This window comes from Physella acuta, unplaced genomic scaffold, assembly GCF_028476545.2.
Source record: "Physella acuta isolate Inbredline_101_S28 unplaced genomic scaffold, ASM2847654v3 ptg000320l, whole genome shotgun sequence".
NCBI lineage: Eukaryota > Metazoa > Mollusca > Gastropoda > Physidae > Physella > Physella acuta.
In genome coordinates, this window is record NW_026731839.1 from 472,343 (window position 1) to 494,150 (window position 21,808).

The 21,808-nt window shown below is 37.8% G+C and overlaps 2 protein-coding genes and 1 non-coding gene across 3 annotated transcripts; all 3 read right to left on the reverse strand.

Annotated features, from left to right (window-relative positions):
- Positions 1–1,297: 1,297 nt before the first annotated feature.
- Trnai-uau (transfer RNA isoleucine (anticodon UAU)) lies at positions 1,298–1,408 on the reverse strand. Its single transcript has 2 exons — positions 1,371–1,408; positions 1,298–1,333 (listed from the first exon to the last, which is right to left on the reverse strand). It is a non-coding gene; the product is annotated as a tRNA-Ile (tRNA).
- A 2,729-nt stretch (positions 1,409–4,137) lies between these two features.
- On the reverse strand, positions 4,138–15,486 carry LOC131940512 (leukocyte receptor cluster member 8 homolog). Its single transcript, XM_059299172.1, has 16 exons — positions 15,397–15,486; positions 12,771–13,209; positions 12,472–12,526; positions 11,801–12,065; positions 11,308–11,494; positions 11,165–11,203; positions 10,877–11,023; positions 10,505–10,789; positions 9,981–10,175; positions 9,667–9,799; positions 9,492–9,581; positions 9,075–9,209; positions 8,701–8,769; positions 8,462–8,591; positions 8,140–8,347; positions 4,138–7,729 (listed from the first exon to the last, which is right to left on the reverse strand). Exons 2-16 carry the CDS (start codon positions 13,160–13,162, stop codon positions 7,570–7,572), a joined length of 2,490 nt encoding a protein of 829 aa, XP_059155155.1. The 5' UTR covers positions 13,163–13,209; positions 15,397–15,486; the 3' UTR covers positions 4,138–7,569.
- Positions 15,487–18,620: 3,134 nt separating this feature from the next.
- LOC131940527 (uncharacterized) lies at positions 18,621–21,779 on the reverse strand. The gene is made up of 4 exons (XM_059299191.1): positions 21,148–21,779; positions 20,468–20,690; positions 19,690–19,831; positions 18,621–19,030 (listed from the first exon to the last, which is right to left on the reverse strand). Exons 1-4 carry the CDS (start codon positions 21,466–21,468, stop codon positions 18,916–18,918), a joined length of 801 nt encoding a protein of 266 aa, XP_059155174.1. The 5' UTR covers positions 21,469–21,779; the 3' UTR covers positions 18,621–18,915.
- Positions 21,780–21,808: the final 29 nt, after the last annotated feature.

Sequence of the window (21,808 nt, forward strand, 5' to 3'; positions counted from 1 at the left end):
GAGATATGGGCCAAAAACTGCTTTTTTTTCCGAGGTTTTTTTGTCTTTTCCGGTAAATCCATGAAAGAAACCCGGAATTTTTTTGGCCTATGTTCATCCTCGTAACTTGCTTAACATAATTGCTTTTGGAACTAGTCCTCGATATTGCTTCGTTGAGGAGGAGATACGACTTAAAGCTGCGGACACACATTCATCCATCCATTCATCCATCCAGAAATGACGGGTTAATAAACGCAATTCTCCAGAATGGAAATTGCGCTAAAAATTTTCAGTACTTTACATGTTTTATTTACAACGAGCCGACCCGCGGCGTATCATACGCCGCTATTTAGTTGTTTTATTTTCTACTTTTCAGTAATTCATAATTTGTGAATTCGACAGTACAAATGCTGCCACTGAAAATATTTGCTTTAAAATACTATCAGTTGGTCGTTAAGGACGATAACCCCCCGCCCACCCTCATTTCCCCCAACCCCACCCCCCCCCCCCCCCGTGAAAGCAGCCTCCTCTTAATTACCTCCCCTAAGTTTAAAATAGTTTCAAACTAAATTATCTGCCCCTAATAAAACCCGGCTCTTTGTTTATAAACATTTAGCGTGAACCAGAGCTCACCAGATCATGTGGGGGTGGGGGAGGTTGATTTATGCCTAGTGAAGAAGAGAGGGGACTGCAAGGCGCACGCTTGCAGCTTGTTTTCTAGCGTCTCCCAGAAGAGAATTATATATATAGATAGTGTTACATGACTAAAAACCATAGCGCGTCTATTGAACATGATGGCGCAGCTATTAAACCTGATGGCGCAGCTATTGAACGTAATGACGCGTGTGGTGTGGTTGGATCGACATGCCTACTAATTCGGTCCAAATTTTAATTAATTCATAAAAAATTAATTAGGCATCCAATTAAGTCAAATTTAATTTCAGATTGCATTCTTCATGTCTTGACCCACGTGTCAAATGTGAATCGTATCGGTCAAGTAGAAGTGTCCGAATTTTCACTCCTGCGTTTCGATCTAGACTGACGACAGACTGTCGACTGACGACTGACGACAGAGGAAGTGAGTTAAATAAAAGCTTGTAAAAATACGTAACTCATCTAGAATTCACACAACAGTACGCTCTGAAAAGCCAGACGTATCGTAACATATTTTAAACCCTAACTGGAGAAAATTGAAGGAAAAAAATCTTTTGTTTTCATGTAGGCCTACTTAAAAGCTTCTTATTTATGTGTTAAAAGGTGTATTATATATTTTTAATCAATTCAAAAATTTATTTTTACTGAAAAAAAAAACCCAATCTGCCCCGGGTGAGGATCGAACTCACAACCTCCGCATGACTTGACTCCATTGATAACAATGGGAAGGTACTGTCTATAAGTACGGCGCGCTAACCGATTGTGCCACCGGGGCTGTTGTAAAGAGATAAGCTGACATTGACATAGTCTTAAATAAAAGCCCCGCCGTTCTTATTGTTTCTTTTGTAAACGTCAAGCATCGAAACTTCACATACTGTTATTTAATTGTTTTGTTGTTGTTGTTTTTTTTGTTTTAGTTGCACCCCGGGATAACTCGCAATTCCAACTATGAAACTTCTATTGTTAACCTAGGCGGCTAGTTTGAGTACAGTGAGGGGTATTTTAAAAAAAGAATATTTATCAAGTCTTCAGTAATTGAAAATATACCCCCCCACCCCCCACCCCCTTTGCACGCACAACACACACCCCTCTAATATTTTAAGGCAATTTTGTTGGATTTATGTAATCTGGGGAATGACATGGTTAAAGAGAAAACGTATTAAAACATGGAGCTAGATCTGCCCCAATTTTAAGCCGCTGTTGGGTGCAGGAACTATAAGAATTCATATAGTGTTAGTACTCAGGGGCGTAGCGAGGGGGGGGGGGGGGGGGTGCGGACAGCACCGGGTGACACCATTTAGGCGGGTGACTTTAAGGCAAAAAATAGTAAAATATATAGAGAAAAACTTGAGGGGGGTGCAAATCGAAAGTTTGAGGGGGGGGGGGTGCAAATCGAAAATTTGAAAGTTTGTCCCCGGGAAGGGTCGCTACGCCTCTGGGGGGGGGGGGTGACACCATTAAGTGCCGCACCGGGTGACACCCGACCTCGCTACGCCACTGTTAGTACCAACTATTAGCTCTGGACACAAGAGTATAAGAAAGTTACTATTGTAAGTAAACGGATGGAATAAGAGAAAGGAATAAAGCATGCGACTGCGAGTGTATATCAAAACCTTGACGTGTTGTGGGGGGGGGGGGGGGGGGGGGGGGTCTGGCTATTTGTGACAAGTGTGACGAAGGGGTGGGGGGAGTATTTATGGATTACCCCTTCACAATATATAAAAGCTTGTAATTTAAACTTTTTTTTCTTTCATAAGAATGTTCTTTCTCTTTTGTCTGCATACGTTTCGTGTTAATTTATATATTTATTTTTATTAGTCATTTGAATTTTTGCCTGGTGATAATAAATAGTAAGCCTATTTCGAAATGTATTTTCTGCCGTTTGGCAGTGTCTCTCTTTTTTAACGTTCCGTGTATGATTTGTTTCCGATCAGAGCTTCTTCCAGGCATCTCTACCGCCCCCCCCCCCCCCCCCTCTTCACCCCCCCCCCCCCCACCCGAACGAAATGAAATTTATATAATTTATATAGAAAATATATACTTTTAACAGTGTCCGCCCCCCCCCCCCCCGAAGAAAGTCTACCGCCCCCCCCCCCCCCCCGGAGAAAAAAGTCTGGAAGAAACACTGATATTCATTCAGCGCAATAGTTTCCTGTTTCGTGGTAGGTTGGCCTACGTATATTAGGAGACCCTTCGTTCTTAATTGCAAAATTGGATTTCCCTCAATTCAATTAGGTAGGCCTATGTTATGCACCATATGGGCAGTTGCCGTGGACTTCATTACTTTAACCTATTTTTATTTTTTCGATTTGTTTCCATAGGAATGTTTCCTCTAATGGGAAACAGCTAGTGTGCATCACATATTTTGAATGCGTGGTGCTCTGAAGCCTAAAGGTCTTACACAAAGATATATATATATATATATACCTATATATATATGTATTATGAATATAATTATTAGACAGAAATATCTCTTGCATCTTACTGCACTGGAATCCCCAATAATTTATTTCACCATTTTCAACATTAAGGATTTGATGATATTTTTCCTATTGTGTGAAAGGTATTTTTACTTGGCAATTTCTAATGCGCCTTCATATGGTGCTTGCACTAATACTGTGTGAAAACTTCATGTTCGATCAAGTCTCTGACGTTTGCAACTAACTTCATGCAGACGAAATAACTTCATATCTTTTTTATGGGTTCCAAATGACTTCGTCTCAAAATTACGTTTTAGTTTTGAAGGTTTCATAGACTCGTTGATGAGAACAACTTTGCACAGTACGCATTCTTTTCTATTCCATTTTCGGTGATGTTAATAGGGCCGAATTTCAGATATTTTTCTAAATATTTGTTTTTTTTTTCATTGCTAATTGCTAAGGTTTAGTCTACAAGTTGGCGACCCCCCCCCCCCCCAGAAAGCCCTTCGCGACCCCCAGTTTGGGAACCCGTGAGCTAGAGCTTACCAGGTCCTAAATTGTTGCATTAGTGTTTTTGAAGGGCGGGCTTTAACTAAAATGTTGGAGAACATCATTCATTCTATAACTATTGTATTAGTACCAACAGCGTCATTCCAAAAAACTAACAAATTGACTACACATTGAAAATGGCTCACCCATCACCAAATTTGATTCTCTATTTCTATTAGCTCCATTATTTTTGTCGGTAGAATTCATCAAAAAAAAAGTTTTATATTACCGGTTCACAACTCAATTTCACGAATAAAATTTTGTTGTAATTGTAATAAAATTGATTATGTACAAATATTTTGAAATGGTTAATTCTCATTTGAAGAATAAACAAGTAATCGGCAGGGTCTTCACTGTAATTCAGTGGTGATGGATATCCCTCACATAATCATACACCTAGATCTAAATATTTAAGTTAAAGAAACTCATTCCTCCAATATTTGGATGTTTAAAAACTTGTTTCAGTGGATGCTTACACTTACAGCCCTCAAGTACCCATTTATACAAATCCATATACTCCTGAATGAACCAAAAGTGATTTTAGTTATTTTGTTTTATTGATATCATTTATAAGTAAACAGTACACACAAAGTACAATCAAACTAGCATACCCTACCAACAGACACTCATAACCCTACTTATTTAAGAACATGTGTAGCTTTATATACTATAGTATTACAAAGAACGAGTTGTGTAATAATAACACAAGGAAAGGCTACTGCTACCTGTGGAATATTTACAAGGAGAGTGACTGCTCCTCAGGGTGGTGAAACTACCTAAACTTGACCAATCACTCCAGGTCTTTCATCAACAACAATAAAACTTAGGAAACTTCTTACCTTGTGAGCTATAGGACTTACCAAACAATGATCAGCTATACATCATAAACAAATTTATACAATATTAAAACAAGCCAAGTTATTTAACACTCAGCCATTCAAGTCAGATCATACAAGTACAATGTTCAATAAATAATAGTAACTGATAAACTATACAGTGACATCTATATATAGCTTCATTGTGCAAAAACTTACCAAATGTATAAACCAAAGTGAAAATTTTCATAGATTTTTTCACTTAGTTTAGTAGAGGAACTAATTAACAATATACAGAAAACAAGATTTATTATAAAAGCCTAGGGACATAAAATTAATATTCCTTGAGGTTTTCAGAATAGATCTTTGTTTTCTATATTTTGATTGCACATTTTCTACCATAAACTTAGATCCATAAAAAATCCTAAACAAATAACATTAAATATGTACTAAACCATTCCATTTCTATGCCACACAACTTACCAAAGTAAATTTAAAAAACATTCTCACAAACTAACACAAGTACCTGGGATGAGTCTAAGCAGCTGTGAGTGAGGAGAAAAATAACAGCTGTTTGTCCAACTACTGCTAACATATGTATTTACACAGCAAAGTAAAAGAAATCACTGGATACACAATGTGTATGTTCATAAATGTTTATGTCAGTATATCACTTTCAAAATGTCTTGTATTTATACAATTCCATATTTCTTATAAACTGTGGTAACAATGTTTCATCATAACATCGTCATTAAAATTTTCACAGGTTTATCTGTAACTAATGTTCTTAATCATCACCAATAGCTTTATATAGCTTCAAATTGAATACACAGGTGAACAAGGTATACATTATCTAAACCTATACAAAAGACAAATCTGATAATCCTGAAAGAGAATTGAAAAATTAGAGTAATACATAAAATTATTATAGGCCTGGTGTGGGTTAAAGAGAGGACCTGACTGCCTGCCATCTCAGGATATCATGACCTTTTGAGCTGACCATGGTTGTAGTGCTGAAGGTAATGAGTTCTTTCACTGAAGCTATTTACTTAAACCACCCAATCATTAAATTAACTTAAAAATCAAGCATCTGCAACATTGAAATAGGGATTGCTTCATGAATTGTAAATATGGGTGACTAGTTTGGAACTAGATGCTTGTCCTCTTTCTAACTGGAAATTCTTAAATGGATCTTCATGCTTAAAATTTATGTATGGTTTCAAGAATGCAGGAATACTTGTAATTGGATGGACTTTTTCTTGATATTTCAACTTGATATATTCAATTATTTTGGCTCAGCATCAGAAGCATTTTTATCATAAAATGGATCAGCAAAATGGATGTTTGCAGGGTTAGCATCAGAACAAAAGGGGTCTTGCAGGATCAGCAACAGACAATGGCAACTTCTTGCAGGGCCAGCATCAGAGCAACAGATTCTTGCAGGGTCAGCCACAGACAATGGTAACTTCTTGCAGGGTCAGCCACAGACAATGGTAACTTCTTGCAGGGTCAGCCACAGACAATGGTAACTTCTTGCAGGGTCAGCCACAGACAATGGTAACTTCTTGCAGGGTCAGCCACAGACAATGGTAACTTCTTGCAGGGTCAGCCACAGACAATGGTAACTTCTTGCAGGGTCAGCCACAGACAATGGTAACTTCTTGCAGGGTCAGCCACAGACAATGGTAACTTCTTGCAGGGTCAGCCACAGACAATGGTAACTTCTTGCAGGGTCAGCCACAGACAATGGTAACTTCTTGCAGGGTCAGCCACAGACAATGGTAACTTCTTGCAGGGTCAGCCACAGACAATGGTAACTTCTTGCAGGGTCAGCCACAGACAATGGTAACTTCTTGCAGGGTCAGCCACAGACAATGGTAACTTCTTGCAGGGTCAGCCACAGACAATGGTAACTTCTTGCAGGGTCAGCCACAGACAATGGTAACTTCTTGCAGGGTCAGCCACAGACAATGGTAACTTCTTGCAGGGTCAGCCACAGACAATGGTAACTTCTTGCAGGGTCAGCCACAGACAATGGTAACTTCTTGCAGGGTCAGCCACAGACAATGGTAACTTCTTGCAGGGTCAGCAGCAGAGCAACAGGTTTCTTGCAGGGTCAGCAAAAGAAAATATTACTTCTTGTGAGCTCAGCACTAGACTCTGGATTGCTGGATTCTTGCAGTTTCAGCATCGGGAAAAGAAAGATTCTTGCATGAGGGTTAACAACATAACATGGACAACTGGAGGACTTTGGATAAAACGTCGGATTATGGTTTTCAGGTTCAGCTCTGGGCATGGGTAACTGGGATGTAGCAGGATCAACAGATCATGTAAAGTTTCAGGCTTGACAATAGGATATATGAATCAATTTAAGAGCTCAGCTGTACATTTCTAGCATATCTTATACATTGGCAGGCTTGATTTATTTGCTTTACTCTTTGTGACTTGAACTTTGCATTAACTATTTATTTTTCATTTTGATACAGCAGTGAACCTATGGAAGGTAATGTGGTCTTCTTGATTCTTGTGGCAGACATCTATAACTGGCAAGATGGTAATTTGTTGATAATGTAAACTTTGGATTTTCTCTAGAATCTTGTAGCAGAAGTATATTTTACATCTGAGATCAAGATGTTGAACATTTCGTGGGTTTGTTAGAAGTGTGCTGTTTGTTTGTACTGATATGCTGCAGTGTTAGAAGCTACTCCCATATCTCAATGCTGCTTGCTAAATTTACACAAGAACTTGAGTGTGCCCAGATCTCAATAGGGTGGGAGATGGGGCCAGGAGTAGTGTATAAGGGGATGGGGTGATCTGGACACATCAAGCAGAATAATACGGCACACACATCTGAAATTTGGGGCTTCCTCATCCTACAACACACTGCACTTTATACGGGTACTCTGTAACTGGGGAAAGTGACGTCATACAAGCTGCAGAATCATCTTTGCAATGTTCATTTAGAGCAGATAAACTATGAGCAGGATATATAGAGGATTTTAGGAAGCCCTCAAAATTTCACTGAAGAGTATGAAATCCAAAAGGGGGTTGCAAACAGTTCATGTCCTATAACTTTTGTGGTGCAGGTATCGGTGTATCACAATGAGCAAAAATGTCAACAACATGGAAAACAGAAAATATTTTCTGTTTCCTTATAATGATTGCAATATGCCCATATTTGCTTTACAGTCCACTGAAGAATTGTGGTCAAATAATGCCACCCCCTTTTCTTGTAGGAACTCCAAGCACTTAGCCTTGTCCGTAAAAGCCAGCTCTTTCTGGAAAAACTCGATTGGAAGGACAGGTCGATACCTAGATAAATTTTATTCCACACACCAACCAATGGATAAGAGAGCAAACAACAGGAGGGACATACAAATGAGATGTATTGATTGTTGAACACAACCGCACAGCAGCCAGGGTAGAAGTCGCAAAACAAATGAAACAGAAAAAGAAAATATGTTAATACGCATTAATAACAAAAATAGCATTTAAAATTTTTTTTAAATTGTAACTAGTAGTAAGAAAAATAAAAATGTATACTTACATGACTCCTGAAAGAGACTAAATGCATTAACAGTAAACAATATGCCTAGGTGTCTACTGCCTAATTTAAATGATTTTTTATTTAATTGTTTTAAATAGAAAAGCAATCTCATGTTTGATTATAGTGAACCTAATGTTTAAAAATTAGTATCAGTGGCTAAAAAGAAAATACGTACGATTTTATAATAAGTTTGAGAGCACTTTTTCTAACTCTGTCAATGAACCAGTCCATTAAATAGCCAGACATTTTAGGTGCACTCTCATACAATTTGAAAAACCTGTGATAATTATTAAGTGACCAAGCTATTCGGACATCTAATGCATGTTTTATACAGATGTCGTTCCTGCATTCATGTGTTAAGGAAGCTAGAGCAGTTGTCAGATCTGTTTGATAAAAAAGTTTATAAAATTAGCACAATCAGTTTTTCTTTACTTTCATCTTTAAGTCAAGATGGAAAGTGAAGCTTTTAATATAATAGTTTGCAAAAATTAACATACCAAGAGTATTTGAAGTATAAATATAATAAAGAATCCGGTAAGCCTTAAACTCAAGTTGGTTGCCTTTAAGCCCTTCATGATACAAAAGCTTCAACTGAGTCTGACACTGGTTGAACTCTTCATGGTCCCCCTAACAGAAGAAAATTTTACGAAGTTGACAAATAGTTTTTTTTTTAAAAAGAGTATAATTTCTTTTTAATAACATGCAGAATACACAAAGCGCAATATTAGTAACTTACTTTTTCCATGGCAATCCGTGCATGGGTTTCATAAACACGCACGGTGAACGAATCTCTAATACCTTGAACCTTTAGATTTAAATATAGAAAAAAAATCAAAACATTTCTTAAAGTGCAAGAGCATACATTAAGCTTGTGATTTATCTGAAGTGTATATACTGAACTGCTTACTAATATAATAATGTATGATCACCAACATAACTTCACTCAAATAAAATAAAGGAAATTGCGGTATCAGAAAATCAATTTTATATAGCATTCATCCCTTCTCTGGAATGACCTATAATTAAGGCCAGCAGTACACAGGAATGCGAGTATAAACGGAAAACATGTCTATTTGTTAAGAAGCAGAACTAGTTAATATCAAATCTTACAGTAAGGTCCTGCCTAATTGATTTTAACTGTTCACAAGCATAGCGATAATCTGTGTTTTTTTGCCACTTCTCCTGAACATTGGCCAGAGCTTTCTTTAGGACAGCCAGTGGACGGATTTGTTTAGGATCTGGAGCCTGGAAATTAACAATAGAGTTGAAGCAACAAACTGAATAGTTTAAATAATCTGAATATTTTAAATGATAAGATTGTATGACATCTGAAGAGCTCTGAAAAATCAGAAAGCATTGATTTCAGAATTTCAATTTCATTATAGCATCCATCCCTTCTCTGGAATGACCTATAATTTGAGGCCAGCAGTACACAGGGATGCAGTTACCACTTACAGTACTTACAATTTACAGTACACAGCTAATAATAGTTTCATCTGAAAACGTAACAAATAATAGATCACTCACTCCTGTAAGTCTCAAATACGGTTTCTCTATGTCCTGACATGTCCCAACAACAGTGAACTCTGTTAAATCTTTATCGTCTTCTTTCAAGCTCTATAAAAGGACAAAAGAATAGTGTTACATTATAATAAAACCACTCGCTCTAATTTTCTTTATTATCTTAATTGTTCTTACTCACAGTATTGACAGAATCATTGATGGTAATCATAAGCTTTTGCTTAGGTTTGTGCAACTGTCCAGCAAATCGGGCAGCTCTTATTTCCATTCTTGCCTTTTTCATTGGATCATCATCCAATGTAAACTTAAGGAATCTGTTTTTAAAAATATTAAAAGTTAATGTTCACTTTACAGCTTTGTGAAGAAAAAACAGTTTTTAAGCAAATTCATTTATATAAACTTTTATATACATTGGTCAAACAACCCTTCAAATCACAGCGTCTGAAAAATTATCAATCGTCTTTTAAACAGACAAAACTTTGCTTTATAGCCTACCCTTTTTGGTGTTGATTTTTCTTCTTATTTTTCTTATTTGTAGACAACGTTAGTGTGTCGCCTTCACCTTTGGCAATTATTTTACCACCTCTACCTCTTCCTCTTGGAGATTTAGCACCAAATCCTCTAGTTTTTCCAAATCTACCTCTTCCAGGGCTAGATCTACTTGATTCTGAGGAAGGACTCCTACTGTCACTGAAAAGATTAAAATAATTTTAAAACTAAAGGAATTCACCTTACCATTTCAGCAAAATATCTTAATAAAGGAACAAAAACTAAAATGTAGGAGACTGCTTAAGCAACATTTTCTAGTAAGAAATGCTAAGTTAATGCAAGCTAGCTAACAAGATAATTTAGCATCCATCCCTTCTCTGGAATGACCTATGATTTGAGGCCAGCAGTACACAGGGATGCAAGATAAATGAAATAAATGATTACACCAGTCCTATCAAAACAATGTATTAAAATATTAAGCTACTATAGTAGTTGGACGAACTAATTTTTAAACTTTTGATTAACATTACCTGCTGTGACGTAACTTTCTTCTTCTTCTAGTGTTGGAATTGGACCGAGATCTAGAACGAGATCTAGACCTGGACCAAGATCGAGAAGAACTAGAAAATGAACGGCTGCTTGACCTTCTGTAAGTAGGCACTCTGTCTCTAGAGTAAAGTGGCCTCTGAGGTGTCCCCATATTCCTTTGATTAACAGCTCCTCTTATGCTATGCTGGAAATTCATCATTCTATTGGCACTGCCAAACTTTGGTGTCTGATTCTGATTGCCCACACTGTTTAGTTTTGCATCATCTCTATAACAATACAAAAGATATAATTGGTTAATTTATGAAAATTATATTACATGACAGACATGTTTTGATGAGAGAAAAAATACACACATAGGTAATGGCTCATTTTCCCAGTCTATGGCATTTGCCCCACCAGGCGAATTGAAGATGTTTGTAAGCTTTTCTTTTAAAACACGCTCGACTTGATCTTTCTGGTGTTCATTCACTACAGACGCAAATGCTCTTTGCACATAATCTCTGAAATTTCCATTAAAAAATATTTTTTTTCCCCTATACAATGGACAGGTTTTGTGTAGTAAGAAATGCTGAGTAATAAATTCTAATAACTGTTAAACAAAGAAGAAGTTGTATTAATATAAAATAAGAAACAGAATTTACTTTAGAGCCTGGGGCCATTCTCCTGCTGCTTCTGTTGACCTAAAAAGCATTTAAAAAAACATGAGTAGGGGCATCAAGTTTGAGTGATTTAAAAAAACTGGCCTAACTACAATAAATAGTCTAACTAAAATAAGATAACATACATAGTGCCTGATTTTATATCTTGATCCTTAGATGAATTCTTTGAAACAGAATTACTATCAGAATTGGCTGCCATATCATTCCTCATAAATTTATTTGGTGTTCGCAGAGGGTTATCCATTGGACTGCCACTACTCAAATTTTTGCGCTTAGCAAGTTGGAATCTTATGCCACCAGCTCCTGGTGCTTCTGCAAAATATATGGAATGAAAATTTTACATTTTACTTCTACATCAAAAATACATCTTAAAAACTTAAATCTAACGCTTCAAATTGTATCAGTTTAAGTGGCTCACTATTGAGCATTAAGCTGACATTTAATGTTTGAGAATTTTAGCACTTGAGATACAAGAGCGTAATCCTAGTGACTCTAAACCTCAAATTAAAGAATCTAAAAAATTTGTTTACAATAAAGGAAATGCTTCATTTAAAAACTAGCACATAAAATTACAGAACAGAAAAGAACTTTGATTTTGAGGAAAAAACAGGTACATACGTTTATTATTTCTTTGAAACCTAGGCCCTTGATTGTGGAATTCATGAGATCCATCCCCAGAATGGTTTTCTGATCCTCTGTCTATATCCGTATTTTGTTTAGGACTATCATTGAAATTATATCGTTGAGGAGGACCACAAAAATTCTCACGATTAGGTGGTAGACCCATTCCTTGATTGTAAAAAGGACCAGGTGAAGGGCCCATAGGCCCACGAGGTCCAGGGCTGCCATTACTAAAATTTCCAGGAGGGCCATAGTTGTTCATCTACAAGCAAATTATTATTTATATTAATTAAATAACATTAAAAACTAAGTTGTACTAAAATAGTCTCACACAGAGATAAAAGGAATTCTTGAAGATTTAGACAGCTAATTATATAATTTTTGTTAACTTATGGCTAACAGTTTACATAGTAACATTAGGTATGTTTCAGATAACAGAGTACCATCAAAATGAGAGATGATACCATTTCTCAGTCATCTGCATTTTTATTTCTGAGACTTTTAGCACTTGTGTTACAATTAAATAAACAAGTGACTCTAAAGCTCAAAGTAATAAATCAGATAAAATTTAAGAGCAGAAATTAGGCCTACAGGGGTGTTTTTTTTTGTTATTTCAACTAGAGTCTATTTTATGATTCAATAACTTTTTATTTAAAAGTAATACATACCCATGGTGGATGACCACCATAAGGATTTCCCATGTATCCACTGCCATATCCATAACTAAATGAAGAAAATAAAACATTACACACAATGAGAGGTATATATATGTAAACTGGGCCTACCTAAGCCTAATGTCACAAAACAAAATAATATAGGCTAAAACCCAACACTACTTTCTTAGTAAGCTGTAGGCTTACAGTCAATTTAATTAGTTCATAAAAAGCAACTTTTAAATGTGGTATGCATTGTTAAGTAAAAAGAGGCGAAAAACATTAAAAAAAGAACTATAGGTCCCTATACTTACGGATATCCATACTGCTGATAAACATTTGGTGGGCCATATCCAATACCAGGAGGTGGATATCCAAAACCAAATTGAGGACTTTGATTCATATGAGGCGATGACATGGGAGGCATATTGTTGATATCTTGAGAATTATTCTGGAAACTTGTATTACCACTCTTACAATCACCCATGCCATTTGGGACTCCCGAATCATCAGAGGAGTTAGAATCAACAGCAGAATTGTCTTCAGATTTACCTTTCCCTTTATTTCCAGTTTCTATTTTTTGTAATGCCTGCATGGCTTTTGTCCATTCTGGTTTGTCAGGAAATTCTTGTGCTTTGTTTTGGTCTTCTAAGGCTTTCATAGCAGCCTTCCACTCTGGCTTTACCTCAGTTGCTATTGTAGCCATTATTTTACTCTACGTATGCCTTTGAAAAGGATGGTAGTTTGAGAGATCTGTGATGGAAAAATTTCAGGCATTTATTACAAGTTAAATGGTATGGCATTATTCTCCTGTAAGTTAAGTGGCACGCTTTGGTTTCTCTTCTAAATTGTATACTGAGCATACACTAGGCCACTATTTAAAATTAAATTTCAGGAATTTCCCTAACTGAAAAGGACTATAGATTATGGATGCCCATTTTATACTTAATGCCAAATTTGGGCTGAGGTCAGAAGATCTGGATAGGACCCAGTTATGATTAATAAATACATTAGGCTTCTTTTTAATTAAGGAAAAATTAGCCTGAAAGTTAGGTGGAAAAGCTTTCTGCAAGCTAGGAGTTGAAGATTCAAAATCCCAATTGATTGGTGTAGGTCTAAGCCTTCTAAATTGTATACTGAGCATACACTAGGCCACTATTTAAAATTAAATTTCAGGAATTTCCCTAACTGAAAAGGACTATAGATTATGGATGCCCATTTTATACTTAATGCCAAATTTGGGCTGAGGTCAGAAGATCTGGATAGGACCCAGTTATGATTAATAAATACATTAGGCTTCTTTTTAATTAAGGAAAAATTAGCCTGAAAGTTAGGTGGAAAAGCTTTCTACAAGCTAGGAGTTGAAGATTCAAAATCCCAATTGATTGGTGTAGGTCTAAGCCTAATATTTAACAAGCTATCATGTCAGCTACGGTAACTAGGCCAACACATGGTTACTTTTACTTTAGGCCGATGCTAGCCGGAATAAGATACGCATGTGCAATGGAGAGAAACTATGACTTGCCTTCACGGCGATGTTTTTGATGGTACTGCACATGCGCGTGTTTACAACCGCAGAACCCTAACACCAACCCTAACCCTCATTCTAGCCCTAACCCTAGGTCACTGCGCATGCGCAGAGCTATCTTTTGCAGACTAAGTGGAGACTTTGGGGAGAAAAATCTTCCAAGTAGTCACTTCGTTTACTTTATTGCACTTTGGGATTAAGGGTCATCCATAAATGACACACAAAAAGTCAGACCCCCCTTAAAATGTCACACCTCAGCCAACAATCCCCTCAAAATTGCAGTTGAAAAAGTTTCCTTAAAGTCAGATAACGGCTAAAATTAGTTTTCTAGCGTTGCTTTTTTTATAATGCAAAAGTGACGTCACACCATCTGAATACCCCCGTCCCCCTTATCACACACCATCACAAAAGTACGGACCCCCCTCCTCCTACGAGTGTGACGTCACTTATGGACGACCCTTTAAACAAAAATACTTTCAATAGTTCTGTAGCTAGGCTGACTCATGATGGCTGACAACTCTGGTTTCAAGGCAGCGACTTTCTCAACTGTCATTTGCTCCATTAAGCAATGTGGTCAAATTATCTCGTAAATTTATATTACTATATTATTAGGCCTAGGCCCTATAAACTTAAGTGTAGAGAAAGCAAATGAATGAGGTTTTCTAATTGGCAGATTCTAGCCATTGTTTACAAACGCCATAGCCCTAAACTTAACCGTAGCACAGCTATTAAGGTCACTGCGCATGCGTAGATCTATTAAGTTTCGTATCTTCTGCCGACCAGATACTGATAGACTAGAGAAGATGGGGCGAAAAATCTTTTTCCAAGTAGATCTAAATCTAGTTACTTCATAACTGAATGCAGGCAAACAAATCTCACTGGAATTGTAAATTTAGACTACGGCATATCCCCCCCCCCTTCCCTCCCAAATTGGATTTTTTTTTTATAAAATAAAATTAAAAATGAATGCAACCACAGTTCACAGCCAATCATGCCCAATGTGTGAATGTGACAATGTCAAGCAAGCTAAAGAAAATATTAGATCTAGACTACTAGGAAGAGGCCATTTTTCCTAATATACAACCAAGCGACTAGATTTAGAGAAACTGTCTAAATTGACTTGAGTCTGACTTATAAAGTGTGCGAAGTCTAAACTAATTAGATCTAGATCTAGAGATCTACTAATCTACTCAATAAACTGACAATTTTTTTTACTAAAACAATATGGCGGACAACACTGGCTATAGAAAAAATGAAGTCTAGACTAAATAAGCTTAATTCTTATTAGATCTTGTTGTGTCCATTCGCTTTTTAAAAAATAACAAGTTATTTGCAATATAGATCAACAAGGTTACTTTGACAACTATCTACACTGATTTAGATTAGATCTAATCTTCTATCTATAGATCTACCTTTAAAAATATTAAAATCTGATGTTAGTCACATCGCAAGTCTCGTCTACGCACTAGCGGGCGGAAATGATATCATAATGATAAAAGAAGTCTTAGGGCCTAGAGCCAGATTTCCGGATGCTCAATGCCTACTGGTCTAGTTATGCCTGATAGGACAACTATAGGCCTAGAACTATGTAGGGCTAACAGAATCCGATTTACTAAAGCATATGAGTGCATATCTATGCATAAACCAAAAATGTATCATTTCTACTTAGATGTGCAATAACCTAGCCGTACCTACTATCATTTTTTTTTAATTTATGCTTCGTACCCTTGACGTACTTCACTTATTCCACTTTACTCCAGGTGGAGCAAAAAAAGCCACAACCATAACCTTCCTTTTTGTCCGGTCCCCGGCTGTTGATTATAAAACCTCCAAAACATCACTGCTGTTAGGGGTCATCTATAAATGACGTCACACTTTTTGACGATTTTTACCTACCCCCCCCCCCCCCTCCCCTCCGTCACACATCGTCACAAAAAGCCAGACCCCCCCCCCTAAAATGACGTCACACCTCAGCCTACAACCCCCTTCAAAATTGCTGTTGAATTTTTCTTAAAACATCGATATTTTACTAAAATCTTGTCTGAACTCTCTCAACATAGAGTATTTTAATCAATTACTGTTGCAATTTATTAAAACAGTTTTCTAAAACGCGAAATAACGGTTAAAATTCGTTAAATAACGGTTAAAATGCAAAAATGTGACATCCCACCATCTGAACCCCCCACCCTCCCCCTCATCACACACCGTCACAAAATTACGGACCCCCCTCCCCCTACGAGTGTGGCGTCATTTATGGACGACACCTTAGTGTCTTCAGTTCTTCAAGAAGACTCCGTCGCCAGGTCTGTCTTGGGCGCCCTCCCTTTCGCCTCCCTGGCGATTCCACTCAAGCGCCTGGCATGACACATAAGAATGAGCCTTTCGCAGTGTCACACCCAGAGTCATTTCCTCCTTCTTATATCTACTTGCACGGGCTCTTGCCTTGTCCTTCTTCATAGATCTATGCCGATTTCCGTACCACAATACCTTGCGTATTTAATAAATAAGATGATAATATTTTTTCTGAGATCCATGTTTTATATTTCTAGCTTCACTGGAAGACGAGAAATTAAACTTTATCTTATTAGGTCGATGAGTGCGTGAAACGTCTACTAAATGGAGATAGCAACCAGGGTTTCTTCTAGACATTTTGCTCGCAAAGTTTCTTCCAGGCATCTCTTCGCCCCCCGAACGACATGGAATTTATATAGAAAACATATACTGTTACCAGTGTCCTCACCCCCCCCCCCCGGAAAGTGTTGACCGTTCTCCTCCCCCCCCCCGGTGAAAAAAGTCTGGAGGAAACAGTGTTTGCTCTTTGCAGGGAGGGTGTTGGGGGGGGGGGGTAGTGCCATGTTATCAAATTAATATTTCCAAGTTCTATGCATTAACAAGTTCTATAACATTCATTTTTTGAATTTGTAATTTCATGTGTAAGAAATTTCATGAGCAACAGCTATGCTTTTACTCGGATGCGTGACTAGGTTGGGTGACCCAGGGTGTCAACCCCTCTGAAAACGACTACGTGTTTGATACAACAAATTTAAAGACAATTTGATGTAATTTATCTTCTCCGCTGGCGTCATCATGTGCCTTATGGTGTATAACACTTAAATGAGCAATTAAACTAACTGAAAAAAGCCGACTTTCAGTTCAAATGTGAGTTAATAACTAACACTTTTGCAAACAATTTTATATTTCAATGCCTCTGAGGGTCAGAGTTTCTTACAGGCATCTCTCTTCGAAATATACTTTTAACTGTGCCCCCCCCCCCCCTCCCGAAAATTTCAAGTCCCCTCCCCCCCCTGGCGGAGAAAATAGTCTAAAAGAAACACTGCTAAGAGTTAATTTTGAGGCTGATTTCAAATAACACTAAACTAGCTTTTTTTTGGTCTAATTATTTGACCAATATTGTTACCCCGATTAGCAATAATTTACTCTAGAGCTTTAGACAGAAGGGATGGGGTGTGTCTATAAACGATATCAAAGTATTTACAACCACGTTCACCTCGTCATACACAAATATGTAATTTAAAACATGTATAATAACACTTTTGATATGCGTGTACGCTTCTCTTTACAGCTGTCATAATATTGACTCATTATTATACATTTAAAGAAAATAATTTCACGTTTGTTCTTTTTAAAGCATATGCTTTATAAAAGCATGTTGTTATGAACGTTTTTATTTATTTTTAAATATTATATATAGACATGCACGACATAACAGTGTTTTGAAATTCCAATTCTTTTTTAAATTGTTACGTTATTCTTGTGGAGTTTAATATTACATAGAACAATTAAAGGTTTGTTAAATAACTTATTATTTAATAATTCATCGTTTAATCACAGGGCGGTTTGGTAAGTTTAATCAATGCTTGGTAAGTTATAACTATGGTGGAAAAATAAAAACAGCCAACACAGTCTACTGAAAAAAATTTCACTTTTTTATGTATTGAAATCAGCTTAATTAATAGCATTGTACAAGTATTTAATTCACAAGCCTATCACACATTATTAGTATATATTTTAAATAAAAGAAATAGTATATTGTCTTATTAAATAAAAAATGTATTGTTTCATTGGGACGAAACCCGTTTCTGTGTGGGCTCAATATGTTGGTTGCATAGCAGTAAGCTCGTCTATTTCAAACATTTTTTAACTGCTAGTCCAAAAGTCTTCAGCTTGGTTCTGAGGTCCGTGGCGAAAGACGTTACCGAGTCCATTAAACTCTAATGGGTACCTAATTCAAGTTGGGTAAAGTAAAGGTAACTATGCATAGAAATTTAAAACACTGAACTTTACTTCATTTTACTGTCACGTTTGAAATAAGTAATTGAGTGTGTGTGCAGAGGCGTAGCGACCCTTCCCGGCGCCCGGGGATAAACTTTCGATTTGCGCCCCCCCCCCCCTCAAACTTTCGATTTACACCCCCCACCTCGAACTTTTCATTTGCACCCCCCTCAAACTTTCGATTTGCACCCCCCCCCTCGAACTTTTCATTTGCACCCCCCCCCCTCAAACTTTCAATTTGTCGCCCCCCTAAGGTCGGCGCCCTGGGACATATGTCCCACCCCGCCCCCCCCCCCACCCCTCGCTACGCCTCTGTGTGTGTGTGGGGGGGGGGGGGCTTTTTGTGAAGACGTTTAACGATAGGTTATGCGGAAGTTCCCGACTTGTTTCACAACCAAATGTGTTTAAATCGTGGATGTTTCTAAAATATTATGGCAAAAGCGAAATATCTTTGGCCTAACGAGTTGGGTTTCCTTTGTGTGAAGGGAAGAAAAAAAAAAGGGGGGGGGTACTTTGTAGAAATTAACTTGATGTTGTTTATTAATGACCCTCCCAACCCCCAAATATTAAATTTGCCGTGTAACCATTGTATATTGACAGTGGACTAAAAACGTATTTAAGTATTTCAGGTTTGTGTGTTAAAAGAGGTTGAGTATCGTTCGATCTTTATTCAACATTGGTTTGCTGGCCATGATCTTGGATATAGTGTTGTTGGCCCGCTTCACTTTGAACCGGTACACCCAGGGTAGGTCTCTGGAAAAAAAAGTTTTTAATGAAATTAAATACTTTTATTTGAATGTTTAAGCAGGGTTTCTTTAAGACATTGGGTTGGGGGATTTGAAACTTCCAGTGGGTGTGTGTGTGGGGGGGGGGGGGGAATGGTTAAAGTATATATTTTCAATTTCAATTATTTTTTTTCTATTTCGTATTTGGAGAGATGGCTGCGAGTAACACTGCGTGTAAGTCGATTGAGGTTGATTTCCGAAATTGCACGGTAATCGTATAGTAGAGATCACGACTGCTAACCCGAAATTCTTGAGTTCGGATCCCAGGCTGGAGACCACACATCTCCGATCGGTACCTGACTCACGGTAGCGAAATTACGGCGCCGAGCATAGAGCTCACCACCTTATATGCCCCCCCCCCCCATGTTGAGTTCATTAAAATAGATTAACTGTACTTATCTATCCCATGTATCTTGGGAAAAGATGCTGATATATTGTGTATAGTTGGGCTCCCGCAATAAGTTTTACTTTGTTTTGGGGGGTTACAATACATCTTCTGGACCCTTGTATAAACGATGACAATAGGGCTGGTAAGTAGGTCACCAACCAGTTCTACGGCTCAATAAAACCTGCATGAGCCATATGGTTGGTGACCTACTTATAAGCCCTATTAATTAAATGACTTGCCTCTTTGGGTTGACCTTCTGAGGCCGGGGCAGGGCAGTGACGTCATCGTACTGTGAGCTGGTGGCTAGGAAATGTAAATTCCGTATGTGGTCGCTGAGCAAGTCGGTATGGTCGCTGGCTCGGTCCGCGCTTTTGATTGCACCTATCACAGAAAATAATGTAAAAACGTTTATCATAGTAAAGTAGTAGTAAAGTTCCCTTTCATGCCTGATGGTCTATGGGACTAGTGAAGTATAGTTCACCTGTTTCCGTGACCTCGGCATTTGAAGTGATAATGTGGTCAGCAATATGCCCCATCGCCTTTACTTTCTCTAAAGTGAGTCAGGTACCCAACAGAGCTGGGTGACCTCGGGGACTTTCTACTGACTCGAGACTTTCGGGTTAGTAGTTGAACGTTTTAGCACGGACGTTTTCGATCACGCCATCATAAAATAAGAGAGAGGCGAAAAAAAAAGCCGGAATTTGTAAATTTAAGAAAAAATGTACGTTATGGTACTAAACTGAAGTCGTCAAGGGAGGGAATGTTATTGTTAGTAACCTTACTTGTAAACAGAGTTTCTTCCAGGCATCTCTTCCGAAGAAAGTCTACCGACCCCCCCGAACAAAATGGACTTTACATAGAAAATATATACTTTTAACAGTGTCCTCCCCCCCCCCCCCCCTCGAAAATTTTAAACTTTAGTCCGCGCCCCAGAAAATTTGAAGTGCCCCCCCCCCCCTCCGGAGAAAGAAGTCTGGAAGAAACACTGCATGTAAATTTAGAAAGAAAAAAATTAACCTGTATACTTGAGACGATTTTGATATTTTGATGCTGGAAGACGAGTGTATGATTTATCATGAGGCTTCCCGGCTGATCCATTCTCGTGCGACTTGTGGCTTGTCGTCTGTTTTAATGACGTCATCATAACGGGAGACAACTGCTGTCGTCTGGTGCGTGGACTTTTGGGTGGTGGTCTGGTGGTGGTGTTTTGTCTAGGGCTAGTGTCTACCAAAGGCGGGAGCTTTGTAAAATATATAAAACGTTGAGATTAACTCCGTTTTGTTTTGTTTTTTGGAGACAGAAAGTATGGAATTTCAAGAACTGTTGTATTTTTGAAAAATAGAAAAATCATATTTTGATGCAACTTTTTGGGCAAGAATTTTCAATAACTTTCTTTTCATCACTTTAATATGAATATTTATGCATACAACACCATACACAGTCTATCTATATTGTTGCAAATGTAACATTTAATACTCCTTTTTTTGCTCAATATTTTATCAATACGTAAAATGTCGTTATTATATCGAACAAAGAATGTTTTTCAGGCATATCTGAAGTGAAAGGGGGAGGGGTGTTTGAAAGAAACACTGTGGAAATGCAAGTGGGTAAAAACGCTAGTTGCATTATTTATAAACACACATAGGCTAATTGCTATAATTGATTGTGTTAATTGTTGAAAGGGTGAAAACCAGTACCTCATTATCATGTTCGGCTGTTGACTGTAGTTTCGTGGTCTCCGTGACCACCTTGGCCCGCACCACAGGTATGTATCGTCTGGTCAGTGGGTGTCCTCTCTGTCTTAAGCTCGAACCATCGAACTGGATGACCTTTGGCCGAGTGATCGGACGTGACCTGAATCTATGGGCAAAGTTTTCCGGCGTGTTTGTGTAGACGGGGGCAGTGCTTGACCTATGCTTGTCTCTCAAGCGGTCCAGTTCGTTGGTGAGAGTATAGGCGACTGGGCATGGCGGAACACTACGGTAAATCGCCTGTTGCGATGAAACGATGGATACCATGGCTTTACCTCCGTGGAATAGGAATGAAATGATCAAATACTGTACCTTTAACAGTTGGAGAGATTAGCCCAGGACAGAGATGCCTGGGAAGCTTTTGTCAGCGGCCTATGTCCCAGGAGGGGCGACAGGCAAACCTAACCTAATTGTACCTGTATTTAATTTTTTCAAATTTGTGTTAAGTGTAAATAGATTCAATAATATATCATTTTGTCAAAGATATAGCTTCATCTTATTGAATCAATTTCATTTCCATTCATTCGCCTAAACAGTAAAACAAAACTATAGTAAACTCACTTCAGAAATATAATATAACCACACAACTTCATAAGTTTTCAGAAAT